Source organism: Mirounga angustirostris, unplaced genomic scaffold (genome assembly GCF_029215605.1).
Source record: "Mirounga angustirostris isolate CCGP_5_RB_7025 unplaced genomic scaffold, mMirAng1.0.hap1 SCAF_1, whole genome shotgun sequence".
In the NCBI taxonomy this organism is placed as follows: domain Eukaryota; kingdom Metazoa; phylum Chordata; class Mammalia; order Carnivora; family Phocidae; genus Mirounga; species Mirounga angustirostris.
The window spans coordinates 66,346,469-66,359,431 of NW_026991709.1; the positions used below are offsets into that span (position 1 = coordinate 66,346,469).

The 12,963-nt window shown below is 39.0% G+C and overlaps 1 protein-coding gene across 1 annotated transcript in view; it reads left to right on the forward strand.

Moving 5' to 3' along the window:
* The window catches only part of CASR (calcium sensing receptor), a 29,874-nt gene that overhangs the window by 14,006 nt on the left and 2,905 nt on the right, over positions 1 to 12,963 (forward strand). Inside the window, exons 4-5 of the mRNA XM_045863650.3 lie at positions 8,627 to 8,857; positions 11,966 to 12,119. Of these exons, the coding sequence (XP_045719606.1) occupies positions 8,627 to 8,857; positions 11,966 to 12,119 (385 nt within the window). The remainder of the gene's footprint in view (positions 1 to 8,626; positions 8,858 to 11,965; positions 12,120 to 12,963) is intronic.

Below are 12,963 nucleotides of genomic sequence, written 5' to 3' on the forward strand. Positions count from 1 at the left end.
TACATTATGGTGATTCCAACTTTCTTTTTCCTCAAGAAAGTGGTGGAAGTTTTTGAATCCATTTTTCCCATGTTTTGAATGTTTACTTAGAATTAAATATATGCCTGTAACCAAAAACATTACATGCAAAATATAATATCTAGCTGCAGCCTTCTAAAAAGACATATTCCCCCATGGGGGAAAAAAAAGGATCTTTTCCCTCTATGAAGAGGTTGACATTTGATTCTCTGAAAACTATAATTCTTCTAATACGACTTCCCTACCACTCTTAAGTAAAATCTTCTAGCACATTTTAAAACAAATTCTAGTATTTCCCTATTCACTTGTGTGCAATTTTTTGTTTGCTTCTTTAAATCTGGAATGTTTTTCTTTTTAATTCAGAATGTAAGAACTTAAGTTACAGTTATATCTCAAAGGGAAAAATGTGTTGGCCCTTTATCCTGTAGTATAATTTTAAGTATTTTGCTTTTAAAAACAGGTTTAAGTTACAACTGATTATACAAAAGCCTTAATTTTTATGGTCTTCAATGAAGTTTTTCAAAAAGTGAATCTTAAGTCTTTTCACCTTATTTGAAAGTTCTTTTGTTTGTTTATTTATTTGTTTTTGTTTGTGTATAGAACTTAGAACTACATTTTTCAGTCTGAATCAGCTGAATTCAGCCCAACTGTACTGGCTAGAACCTCCATTCGTAGCAACAGTGTATAGCCACAGTGAGAATGGACATTCTTGTCTTCATCCTGATCTTGGGGGAAAAACATTCAGTCTCTCACCACTAAGCATAATGTTAACTGTAGGGTTTTCATAGATGTCCTTTATAGGATTCAGAAAGTTCCTTTTTACTCCTAGATTATGGAGAGTTTTTATCAGGAATGGAGATTGAATGTTATCAACTACTTTTTCTCTATTTATTGAGATGATCATATGGTTTCCCTTTTGTAGTATGTTAATGTAGCTAAATGTTAAACCAACCTTGCAGGGCGCCTGGGTGGCTCAGTTGATTAAATGACTGCCTTCGGCTCAGGTCATGATCCCGGAGTCCTCGGATCGAGTCCCACATCCAGCTCCCGGCTCAGCGGGGAGCCTGCTTCTCCCTCTGACCCTCTCCCTTCTCATGCTGTTTCTCTCTCTCTCTCTCTCTCTCTCTCTCTCTCTCTCTCAAATAAACAAATAAAATCTTTAAAAAATAAAAAAATAAAAAAAATAAACCAACCTTGCATTCCTATGATAAACTCTACTTGGTCACAGTGTAACCTTCTTGTAGACAGTTAACATTCGTTTAGGAAATTTGCTTCTATGTTCTGGTTTTGGTATCTGAGTAATACTGGCTCCAAAGAATGAGTTAGCAAGTACTGTCTCCTTTTCAATGTTCTGAAAGAGTTTGTGTGGAATTGGTATTACTTCATCCTTAAATAAGTGGCAGAATTTGTCAGTAAAGCCAGCTTGGCCCAGTTTTCTTTGTGGGAAAATTGAGCTGCAAATTATTTCTTTAATACTTACAGGGCTGGGGTACCTGGGTGGTTCAGTCATTTAAGCATCCGACTCTTGATTTTGGCTCAGGTCATGATCTCCGGGTTGTGAGATTAAGCCCTGTGTCAGGCTCCCACTGGGTGTGGAGCCTGCTTAAGTTCTCTCCCTCTCCCTCCCTCTCTGTCCCTCCCCCACAGCTCTCCATAGGCACACACACACTCGCTCTCTCAAAAAAAAAAAAAAAAAATACAGGGCTATTCTAGTTACCTTTGAAGACAGCTTTGATAGTTTGTGTCTTTCAAAGACTGTGTCTAAGTTGTCAAATTTGTTGGCATAAATTTGTTTAGGATATTGTTTATTAAATTATTTATAACATTCTCAGACTATCCTTATAATGTCTGAAAGATCTTTAGTGATGTCACTTCTCTCATTCCTTTTTTGGAAATATGCATCTTTTCTTTTTTTTCTGATCAATCTGGGGAGAGATCCACTGATTTTATTGATCTTCCCAAAGAACCAGCTTTTGTTTTAGTGACTTTCTATTTTTCTGTTTTCTATTTCACTGATTTTTGCTCTGATCTTTATTATTTCCTTTCTCCTGCTTTATTTGAATTTACTTTGCTCTTCTTTTTCTAGTTTCTTAACTTAGAAAGTGGGTCATTGATTTGAGAACTTTAGTAATTTTAGTGTTACAAATTTTCCTCTAAATGTTGCATTAGCTGTATCCCCTAAATTTTTATATGTTATGTTTTCATTTTCACTTAATTCAAAATACATTCTAACTTTCCTTTTCATTCCTTCTTTAACCTATAGGTTATTTAGAAGTGTGTTACTGGTTTCCAAGTACCTGGAGATTTTCCAAATATCTTTCTGTTATTCATTTCTAACTTAAATCCTCTGGAGTCAAAAAACATACTTTGTATGAATATTTTTAAATTTATGGAAACTTGTTTTATGATCCAGAATATGGTTTATCTTGGTAAATATTCTATGTGCCCTTGAACAGAATGTGTATTCTATTGAGTTGAGTGTTCTATAAATAGCAATTAAGTCAATTCTATTGATCAAGTATCATTCAGGTCTTTTATATCTTTATTGATTTTCTACTTACTTGCTCTTTTAACTAATACAGAAACCATGTTGACCTTATTTTTCTTATTTATCCTCAGACTGGTGAAAACCTCATCATGGTATGACATTACCTCACAAATGCAACAGTATTAGTTTAATGCCCACACTATTAACCAAACATTCAACATAGTTTGAGTATCCATTAAAATTCAGGCCCTCTACAAATCATTGGGGATACAGAAAGGAATAAATCTTCTTTAGAGGAAATTTGTCTAATCTTAGGTATAAAATTTCTAGCCACAAAGATTCTGGGTGCTTCCTCTTCTGGATAAGATATTTGTCCTGCTCTTACTTTCTGCCTATCCTTATCTCCCTGTCCCATTTGAGGCTAGAATTGCTGTCTCATTAGTAAATTCTCAACACCAAGTATGTTCAAGGTTACCTTGTTGTCAAGGTCTCTACAACTGCTAAATATCAGCTCCACCAATGAAGTCGTATTTGGATATTTGAAATCCCTTTCCATACCTCCTTTTTTAAACAGCTTTATTGAGATATAATTCACATACCATACAGTTCACCTATTAAAGTGGTTTTTGATATTATTTGCAGAGCTGTGCAACCATAACCACAATCAATTTAGAACATTTTTACCACATCAAAAAGAAACTTCATACCCTTTAGGTATCACTCCTTCCCCCCCTCACCCCCCCATTACTAAATAACAACAAATCTACTTTCTGTCTTATATATTTGGATATTTCTGGACATTTCATATAAATGGAATCATAAAATATGTGGTCTGTGTGACTGACTTCTTCCACTTACCGTGTTTTCAAGGTTCATCCATGTTGAGCATGTATCAGTACTTCATTCCTTTTTATGGCTGAATAGTATACCATTATATGGATATAACACTTTGTTTATCCATTAATCCAATTGATGGACATTTAGCTTGTTCCCACTTTTTGATTATTATGAATAATGCTACTATAAATATTTGTGTTCAAGTTTTTTTAATTCAATTATCCAACATATAGTACATCACTAGTTTCAGATGTAGTGTTAAATGATTCATCAGTTGCATATAACACCCAGTGCTCATCACATCACACGCCCTCCTTAATGCCTATCACCCAGTTACCCCATCTCCCACCCACCTCCCCTTCTGCAACCATCAGTTTGTTTCTCAGAGTCAAGAGTCTCTCGTGGTTTGTCTCTGTCTCTCTGATTTCTTCCCAGTTTTCCCTCCCTTCCCCTATGATCCTCTGCACTATTTCTTGTATTCCACATATGAGTGAAACCGTATGACGATTATCTTTCTCTGCTTGACTTATTTCACTTAGCATAATACCCTCCAGTTCCATCCAAGTCAGTGTAAATGGTAGGTATTCATCCTTTCTGATGGCTGAGTAATATTCCATTGTATATATAAACCACATCTGTTCATCTGTTGAAGGACATCTTGGCTCTTGCCACAGTTTGGCTATTGTGGACATTGCTGCTATGAACACTGGGGTGCAAGTGCCCCTTCGGATCACTACATCTGTATCTTTGTGGTAAATACCCAGTAGTGCAATTGATGGGTCGTAGGGTAGCTCTATTTTTAACTTCTTGAGGAACGTCCATAATGTTTTCCAGAGTGACTGTACCAGTTTGCATTCCCACCAACAGTGTAAGAGGGTTCCCCTTTTTCCACATCCTTGCCAATACTTGTTGTTTCCTGCCTTGTTACTTTTAGCCATTCTAACTGGTGTTGGGTGGTATCTCATTGTGGTTTTAATTTCTATTTCCCTGATGACAAGAGATGTGGAGCATTTTTTCATGTGTCTGTTGGCCATTTGTATGTCTTCTTTGGAAAAATGCTGTCCATCTCTTCTGCCCATTTCTTGACTGGATTATTTATTTTGGGGTGTTGAGCTTGGTAAGTTCTTTATAGATCTTGGATACCAGCCCTTTATCTGATACGTCATTTGCAAATATCTTCTCCCATTTAATAAGTTGCCTTTTAGTTTTGTTGACTGTTTCTTTTGCTGTGCAGAAGCTTTTTATCTTGATGAAGTCCCAATAGTTCATTTTTGGTTTTGTTTCCCTTGCCTTTAGAGACGTGTCTTGCAAGAAATTGTTGCAGCCGAGTGCAAGTTTTTGTGTGGATATATGTTTTCATTTTTCTTGGGATGACACATAAGAGTAGAATTGCTGGGTTGAGTGGTAACTCTATTTTTAACTTTTTGAAGAAGTGTCTGAATGTTTTCCGAAGTGTTTGCACCATTTTACATCCCCACCAGCAGTGTATGAAAGATTCTGATTTCTCTACATTCTCATCAACCCATTATTATCTAGTCCTGTGCCTTTTATTATGAAATCTAGCCTCTTTGCCTTGGCTCCTCTTTACCTATCTACTTTATTTCCCCTTGTTCTCTAGCACATACACGAATTTTAAGAAGCTGGTTTCTTTACTGCCCCCATAACACTTCATGTTTATTCCTAACTTGATCTTTGTCCATACTATTCCCACTGTTCTTAACACCATCCTTACTTCTGTCCTTTGCCAATCCAAACTTCTACCATGCCTCAAGCCTGTATTGACCTTTTCAGTCCTTTTTAATTTCCATCTCTCCTAACTTTAGCTGTATTTAGAGCTGATACCCCATAAGTTAGCACTTAACTATATTTTATCTCACATGGTTTGTTACTTCATCCAATATTTATATCTTATTCCTTATATCCCTAACCCATTTGTAAACTCCATGAGGACTATATTACTATGCCTCATACTACTGCAGCCTAGTTCAGAACATAGTGGATAGTCTATATTTACTTGTTGATTGATTCTAACAGCATACAAATCTCACCTTGTATTTACAATGAGTTTTTTAATGGAAACTTTAAGAAAATGGTTTTTGATTAACTCCTTCTTCATTCAAATCAAGATTATGGTAGAAATCTCCATTCCCATGTCAATAGCAATGGAATGCAAAAGGATTATAGCCATTGGTGATCTTTGAATCACTATTCTGCCCAATCTGATCAATGCAGAAGAATTATAAAATGACTGTCCCTGTTCCCTTCTCTATTCACCCACGGATGCCTACAGAGTTTCACTGCAGAGAACCTATAGACAGAAAAAAGGAGAGAGGAAGCTTGATGCCTGGCATATTGAGAACCAAGGAATCAAAGCTGAATAAAAAGTAAATTTATACTAGATACTCTAGTTTTACTGCCATATGTGCTTTTAAAATTGTTCTTCAAGTAAGAGTGATGCTTTTTAAAAATATATTTAATGAGGAAATATTACTGACAAATACTTGCCATGGACACTCTAAACAATTTATATTGGATGCAGGATGGTGCAGTAGGAAAAGCTCATGTTTCAATCAAAGCTCAAGAACTTCCCAGCTTATGACTGGCAAGTTTCTTGACCTCTCTATTCCTCCATTTCCTCATCTATAAAATAAAGATAATAAGAGTTGTTGTGAGGATTAAATGAGATACTGTGTAAAGCATTAGTACAATGCCTGGCACATAGAAGTATAACTAAGAGGTAGTTCCCTGCCTCTCCACTCTTTTCATCTCCTTTTACACACATCAGAGCAAAGACAGAGTTAGCACAATTGTGGAAAGGACCATGGAAACTGTACGATTAGGATAAAACCCTTGCACTGAAAAGTAATGGTGGGTATGTGGGACCAAAGTATGGAAGGTTTTGGAAGCTACCTAGAGAAGTTTGAAGCATATTTCATCTGAGCCATGATAGGTCTCCAGCAGGATGTGGGAGGAGTATGATTATGGAATGGAGAAGGGTAGATTGACGATGTCAGAAAGGTTCCAGAGTGGACGGGAGGAATGAGGTTCTAAGTGCTGCAAGAGAGGGTCAGCCTTACAGAGTAGAAGGACTGTATGTTCCTCTCAGGGAAAGAAAGCTGTGTCAGGACAGGGATGCATTGGGGTAGAGGCAAAAGTGACACCACAGACATCACTCTGTATAGGAAGAGGCCAGATCATTCCAAGAGCAAGGAGGAAAAGGAAGGAGAGCTGGAGGTATAAAGAAGGAGCATATATGGGGCACCCTTCTGCAGACAGGTTTAAGAGCTCAGTAAAAATAAAGGAAAAAATAGAAGACTGATGACCACTGAGGAAGGCTCTGGAGAGCACAGGTGGCATTAATCCTTAGTAGGATTCATTCTCAATCTTTTTTTAGGATAGCCAGGCAGTTCTGGTTGCAGAACAGAAGAACAGATAGCAAGGAGTGAGGCACTCCCTCTTCCACCATAGGTCTGGGCAAAAGTCAGGGCAGCCAGAGTCTACCAGGGTAGCAAAGAGGACACTAAGGGAGTAAATCACACACAGAAGGTTAGGTGAGGCACCCAGGGTGGTGTGTTTGTGTGCATATGTGGTCTCCCGTAGACTCTGTCCCTAAACTTGTCCCAGAGTTGTTTATGAGCAAATTCAGTTAACTCCTTTTCCCCATTTAATTTTCCTTATAATAAATGTTTATTTGAAAATAAACTCAAGACCGATATATATTGTTAAAAAGCAGTGTCAGTTCTGGAATGGAGTGGAATATTAAAGGTGCCCTCAAGGAGTGGAACATTAAAGGTCTAGCTCAGTCAGCTCAGTTTGTCATGCATATTAATATGGATAATGGGTGCTAGGCCTCAGTAAGGCCATCCATTAGAGAGACTCAACCCAAACTTGTTCCCAGTGTCAGATTAGATATTGGTTTTTTAGGTACCTTAAAAATAATGATAAAAGGGAGAGGTGCCTCTAGATGTACTTCTGGGACCACCAAACCACAGAACAGAAGTCCATGCTAGAATTTGCAGAGACCCTGCTGCCTCTCTGGCCCAACACTCTCCTTACAAAAGTGAGGAAACATGCTCAGAGCTGGAAAGTGATAAAGCCCAGGGACTTGGGAGGTGCAGCAGAAGCAAGCATCCCTACATTCACAGGCTGGACCGTGTCTTAATCTCTCTTGGTGGCTCGGTGACCCCTGGCACGTCCCACATGAAAGGAGCTGAGTGTCCCCTGCCTCCTCCTGATCCATGTCAGGGGCACACAGGAAGCAAAGCCAGGAACCTAATGATGCTACAACAAAGCACAGCCATTAAGAGCGCAGGCTTTGCACCACTTGCTAACTGTGTGACCCTAAACAAGATATGTCCATTTCTATGCCTCACTTTCCCCATCAATAAAATGGGGGTGATAGTACTATTTGTTGTAAAGATTAGATAATGAATATAAAGTATTTAGCATTTGTGCCTAAAATGTAGTAAAATGACTACTAAGATATAATAATTATTATCATTATTTTTTTGCACAAGAGCTATGTGACATATATAGTAAGGGCTCCACCCACAGCCTCATTTCTTTCTTCCTTCCACCCACCACCTCTGTGATCTTTGGCAGCAAGACACTTCCACAGAGGCAGTAGCATAAAGATGGTGCAAATCATAAGAGTACTTCATGCCTCCACTCCTTTCCCAAAACCCATCTTAGAATACACCACAGATGGCTCTGGCTTACAAACCCTGCCCCTCCTGGGGCACCACCAGTTGATGATGTTCCTGCAGAAGACTTGATTTGGCCAGGGGCCATAGTGAGATGTACCCATTTTACTTTCCTGACTTCAAGAAAGTGTTTCTTACCCCAGTTACCATCTGAATACCAAGTAAAGCCCAAGACTTACCAGGGCTGCCGCTAACACATGCAAGTACCTTAGTGTAAATTAGAAAAAGGTGCCTCGGGGCGCCTGGGTGGCTCAATTGGTTAAGCGACTGCCTTCGGCTCAGGTCATGATCCTGGAGTCCCGGGATCGAGTCCCACGTCGGGCTCCCTGCTCAGCAGGGAGTCTGCCTCTCTCTCTGACCCTCCTCCGTCTCATGCTCTCTATCTCATTCTCTCTCTCAAATAAATAAATAAAATCTTTCAAAAAAAAAAAAGAAAAAGAAAAAGGTGCCTCTTCCTAAAAGTTATGTTCCTTCCACTTTGTTAGAACAAGATAGTTTACTGTCCTTGTGCAGTACCCAACACATTCAACCATACATGGAAGCCCTGTGGCTTGTTCTCAGAATCTCTGTTCCTCTTTAGGTCCTGAAGCACCTACGGCACCTAAACTTTACCAACAATATGGGGGAGCAGGTGACTTTCGATGAATGTGGTGACCTGATGGGGAACTACTCCATCATCAACTGGCACCTCTCCCCAGAGGATGGCTCCATAGTGTTTAAGGAAGTTGGATATTACAACGTCTATGCCAAGAAAGGAGAAAGGCTCTTCATCAATGAGGAGAAAATCCTGTGGAGTGGGTTCTCCAGGGAGGTATGTGCTGTCCCTCAGAACAACAGATGCCTCCACCATGGGGAAGAAATTGTGCTGGGCTTTGGGAGGGCCTTGGGCTTCACCACTGGACTTGAAAAATGGTAAGTTCACTTCCCTCAACTCACTAACTCTGCACTGCCAAGTTGCTCTGTGAAATCCATCAGTGTTTAGTGTACAGAGGAGAATCCTCAGAACCTGAGCCCCATACTTACTATATTGGAAAATTTGTTATTCTTTATAAATCTGACTCCTTGACTAAATGACTAACAATTTCCTCACTTAGAGCTTTCCCCAACTAGAGCAAAATACTTAAGCAAACATAAACATCATTCAAGGCAGGGCCTGGACAATTCACACAGAGTTAGTTCCCTGTCATCCAAATAGCTCAAGGACTTATGAATCAAAAACAATTGACTTATAAATCAAAAGGACAATTTCTTAGATCAAATGGGTTGATAACCTGGGAAAGATAAAATCTCTGAGAGTACTGTGTTACTATGGTTCAGAGCGCTAATGTGTACTGTCCTTCACTATTTCTTTTCCTTCCTTTCCCTGGGCCCCAGGGCCCCAAGAAACTTAGAGATCATCAGGTTCAACACTGCCCTTTCTATCCCTTTTTCATTAGAAGATAATGCCAATCATCTTCAAGATTTTTAAAAAACTTCTTGTCACACCAGTTATTTCTTTTCTGTTAGAGCAAAGAAATTTTATTGTTTTCCATGCACTTAACTCTGTAAGATGTCTCCAAACCAAGCAGGTAGATGGGAAGAGAAGGGAAGAGTCTCATTAAAGAGACATTTTGGAAATAGTATGAGCCCTTCCATGTTATCTGACATGATCATATGGAATGAGACATAAGTAGAGCTTCTGAAATGGTGAAGCAATAAACTGGACAAAACTGTCAAAAACAACCATTTAAGGATCTGGCAATCAACCAAAAGCAAACAAAAGGTGAAGTGTCTTTTTAAGAAAGACTAATGAAATTTGGGTAAGAAAAGTCCGTGGCATTTTAGCTTGGGGCAGCTCCCCAATTATTTCTAATAATTTGGTTGCTGTTTCTTGTAAGTTTTCTATGTGGACAATCATATATCATCTACAAATAAAAATAGTTTTATTGAGTTCTTTCCAATATTTATGCCCTTATTTTTCTTGTCTTATTCCACTAGCTATGAACTCAGTGTTTAATAACAGTGGCGATAGTGGGCATTCTTGTTTTAAAAGAAATACTTTTATATTTTCTCATATAGAATGATGTTTAAGAATTTTTTATATTACCCTTTGCAAGTTAAAGATATTTCTTCCTAACTCCTTTTTCAATTCAGTTTTTAATCATCAGTTTGTGTTGAATTTCATCAAATGCTTTTTCTTCATCTACTGATGATCATATATGGCTTTTCTGCATTAATTTATTAATGCAGGGGATGACATTTATAGATTTCCTAATGATAAACTTGTTTGCATTCCTGGCATAAACCCAACATGATCATGGTATATATTGTTTCTTATGTCCTTTGAGTTTGTTAATTGTTTTAGGATTTTTCATCTTTTTTCAAGTGGTAAAAAATAGTTGTACTCTTTCCAGGTCCTTTCAGATTCCTATACTTTATATATACCTCCAGGACTTCTATATATTTTTGCTTCCAATAACCAAAACTCACCACTCTTTTTCAGGAGACTACCAGCAGGCTAATGGAACCCACTTTGCTCACAGGCTCAGAGAGGCAAAAAAGCCTAGGAATTTACATTTCCCTAAGATGACCCTTAACAATGAGTGGGGGTGTGGAAGTATGAAATCTCCTGCTCCCTTTTCCTCAGGTCAGGACAGCTCTGAGGAACAACTTACAGTCCAGAGTTCTCCTGTGGGATCAGGCAGAAGCTACTCTCTGAGGGTCTTTGCTCAAGATTACACCCTTGCTGTCCTGTTCCCTTCTGTGTCTGACTTGCTCCATTCTCTTCCTGGTTCCCTTGAGAGAACTTTCTTTATAAACTACTTGTACACAGATCCTCAACTCAGGTATGCCTCTGAAGACAAAGTAGTGGAGATCAGCCTGTAATTTTTTTTTCTTTTTCATACTGTTCTTGTCTGGTTTTGGAATCAGGGTTACATTGGCCTTATAAGAATGAGTTAGAGGGTGTTCCTTCTTTTTCTTTAAACCTTTGGTAGAGGTCACATAAGGTTAAATTCATCTGTTCCTTGAAAATTTAGTGTTATTTGCTGTGGTAAACACAGAATAGTGGTCATCTCGGGTATGAATATGTGGTGGGGGGTGGGGAGCAAGGGATGGAGGAAAGCATACAGTTACATGTAGGTTATTCTGGTCCTAGCTTTTGTTTTGGATGGTAATCATTAAAAATGACTGGCTAAAAGTGATTGAAACATGAATAAATAATGATGGGAAAAAAAAAGGATTATGATCAATCAAATTCCATGCATCTGAAGTCCACTAAGGAAATAAGTAAACAAACAAACAAACAAATAAAATCTCTGTTATCTGAATTAATGTAGCTATTGCAGATTTCTTTTGGATAGTAATTGCCTGACATATCTTTCTGATCCATTTACTTTTGACCCCTTTATGCCTGTCCTGCCTGCCTTGCTGAATGGTGGCAAGTATCTCAGAAGTCTCCCTATAAAGCCTAAAATAAAATTGCAGGAATTGCAATTCACTGCAAAGTTCAAAGTCTTATTTCAAACAAACTTCTCCTCATCTCAGCATCTCCCCTTGTAATGTCCTGTGTGTAGGTCCATGTCCCCGTATCTTTTAGTTTGTCTTAAACTTCTGTTTCCATGGAAAGTAAACAGGTGTGCCACTCTGGGACTTGGAGGGAATGGAACGGGGGATTATTTAAGGAGGATTTTGGTCACTGTGCAGAGTCACAACAACTCATCTTCCCAGAATCCCATGAATGTGTGTGTGTGTGTGTGTGCATCCGCATGTGCAGCCACTTGCCCATGGACATCTCTCCCTTCATAGATAACAGGAACACGGATCTCTGGAGCTTCCTCTGTCTGGAATGGGCCTGAAGTCTGTTGTACTGGTCCTTGTGTACAAACTCCTTCCCTGTACTTACGTCAAAGGAGCTGTGAAACTGATCCCACAGCTGCAGCCCTTCACTTTTGTGCTCTCGGTTCTCCAGGTGCCATTTTCCAACTGCAGCCGAGACTGCCTGGCAGGGACCAGGAAAGGAATCATTGAGGGGGAGCCCACCTGCTGCTTTGAGTGTGTGGAGTGTCCTGATGGGGAGTACAGTGATGAAACAGGTAAAGGAACATGCTCTCATGGACACAATGCAAGGCTTGGTCCACTTGGGGGCCCTGGGGTCAGCGAAGTCCCTGAAAGGGCTAGGCTGAGAAGGTACTTAGCACAGTTTCTCATTTAACAAGGTATGTATGAGAGTCACACTGGGCCGGACACTGAGGGGGACAGAAAAGAAATATTAGATGTCTTCTAATACTATAAAAGCTTAGACATCTTTCTTTTACTTTGATACCACTCTCCAATATTGTAATCCTTTTCTTACAGCTCAGTAACCCTGAATAGACAAAGTCCTGTCTGTTCCAGACTACAGAGTTAATAGGCCATGATATATTGCCTGCTGGGTGCCTGGCATTGTATTTGCTGTCTTACTTATGCTTTTCCTGTGCCTCAGTTTCTTCAACTATAACATGGGAATAAAAAATCTATTTTATAGAGTTTGGGGAATTAAATGAGTTAATATTGGTATAGCACGTGGTAAGTTCTAGATAAATGTTAAATAAAAACCTTACCTGACATATTGGAGGCACCCTATAAATATTAACTATAATTGTTATTATTGTTATTCTCTAACATCCTCACCACAATAAAAGGATTATGGCTTCCATTACAGAGATGATTGAAACTGAGGCTCAGAGAGGTTAAGAAGCCTGACCAAAGTCACACAGCTAGTAAATGGCAAAGCCAGGATTCCCATTCAAATCTCTGACTGAAAGCCCATGCTCCTTTCACTCCCCAAAACTGCATGCTGTTTGGGACATAGCAGAGACTTAATAAATATCTATTGACTGAATGAGTCTGCAGCCTCCCTCATTGGAAAGCCACGATGTGGAGTAAGGAAGGCACAGG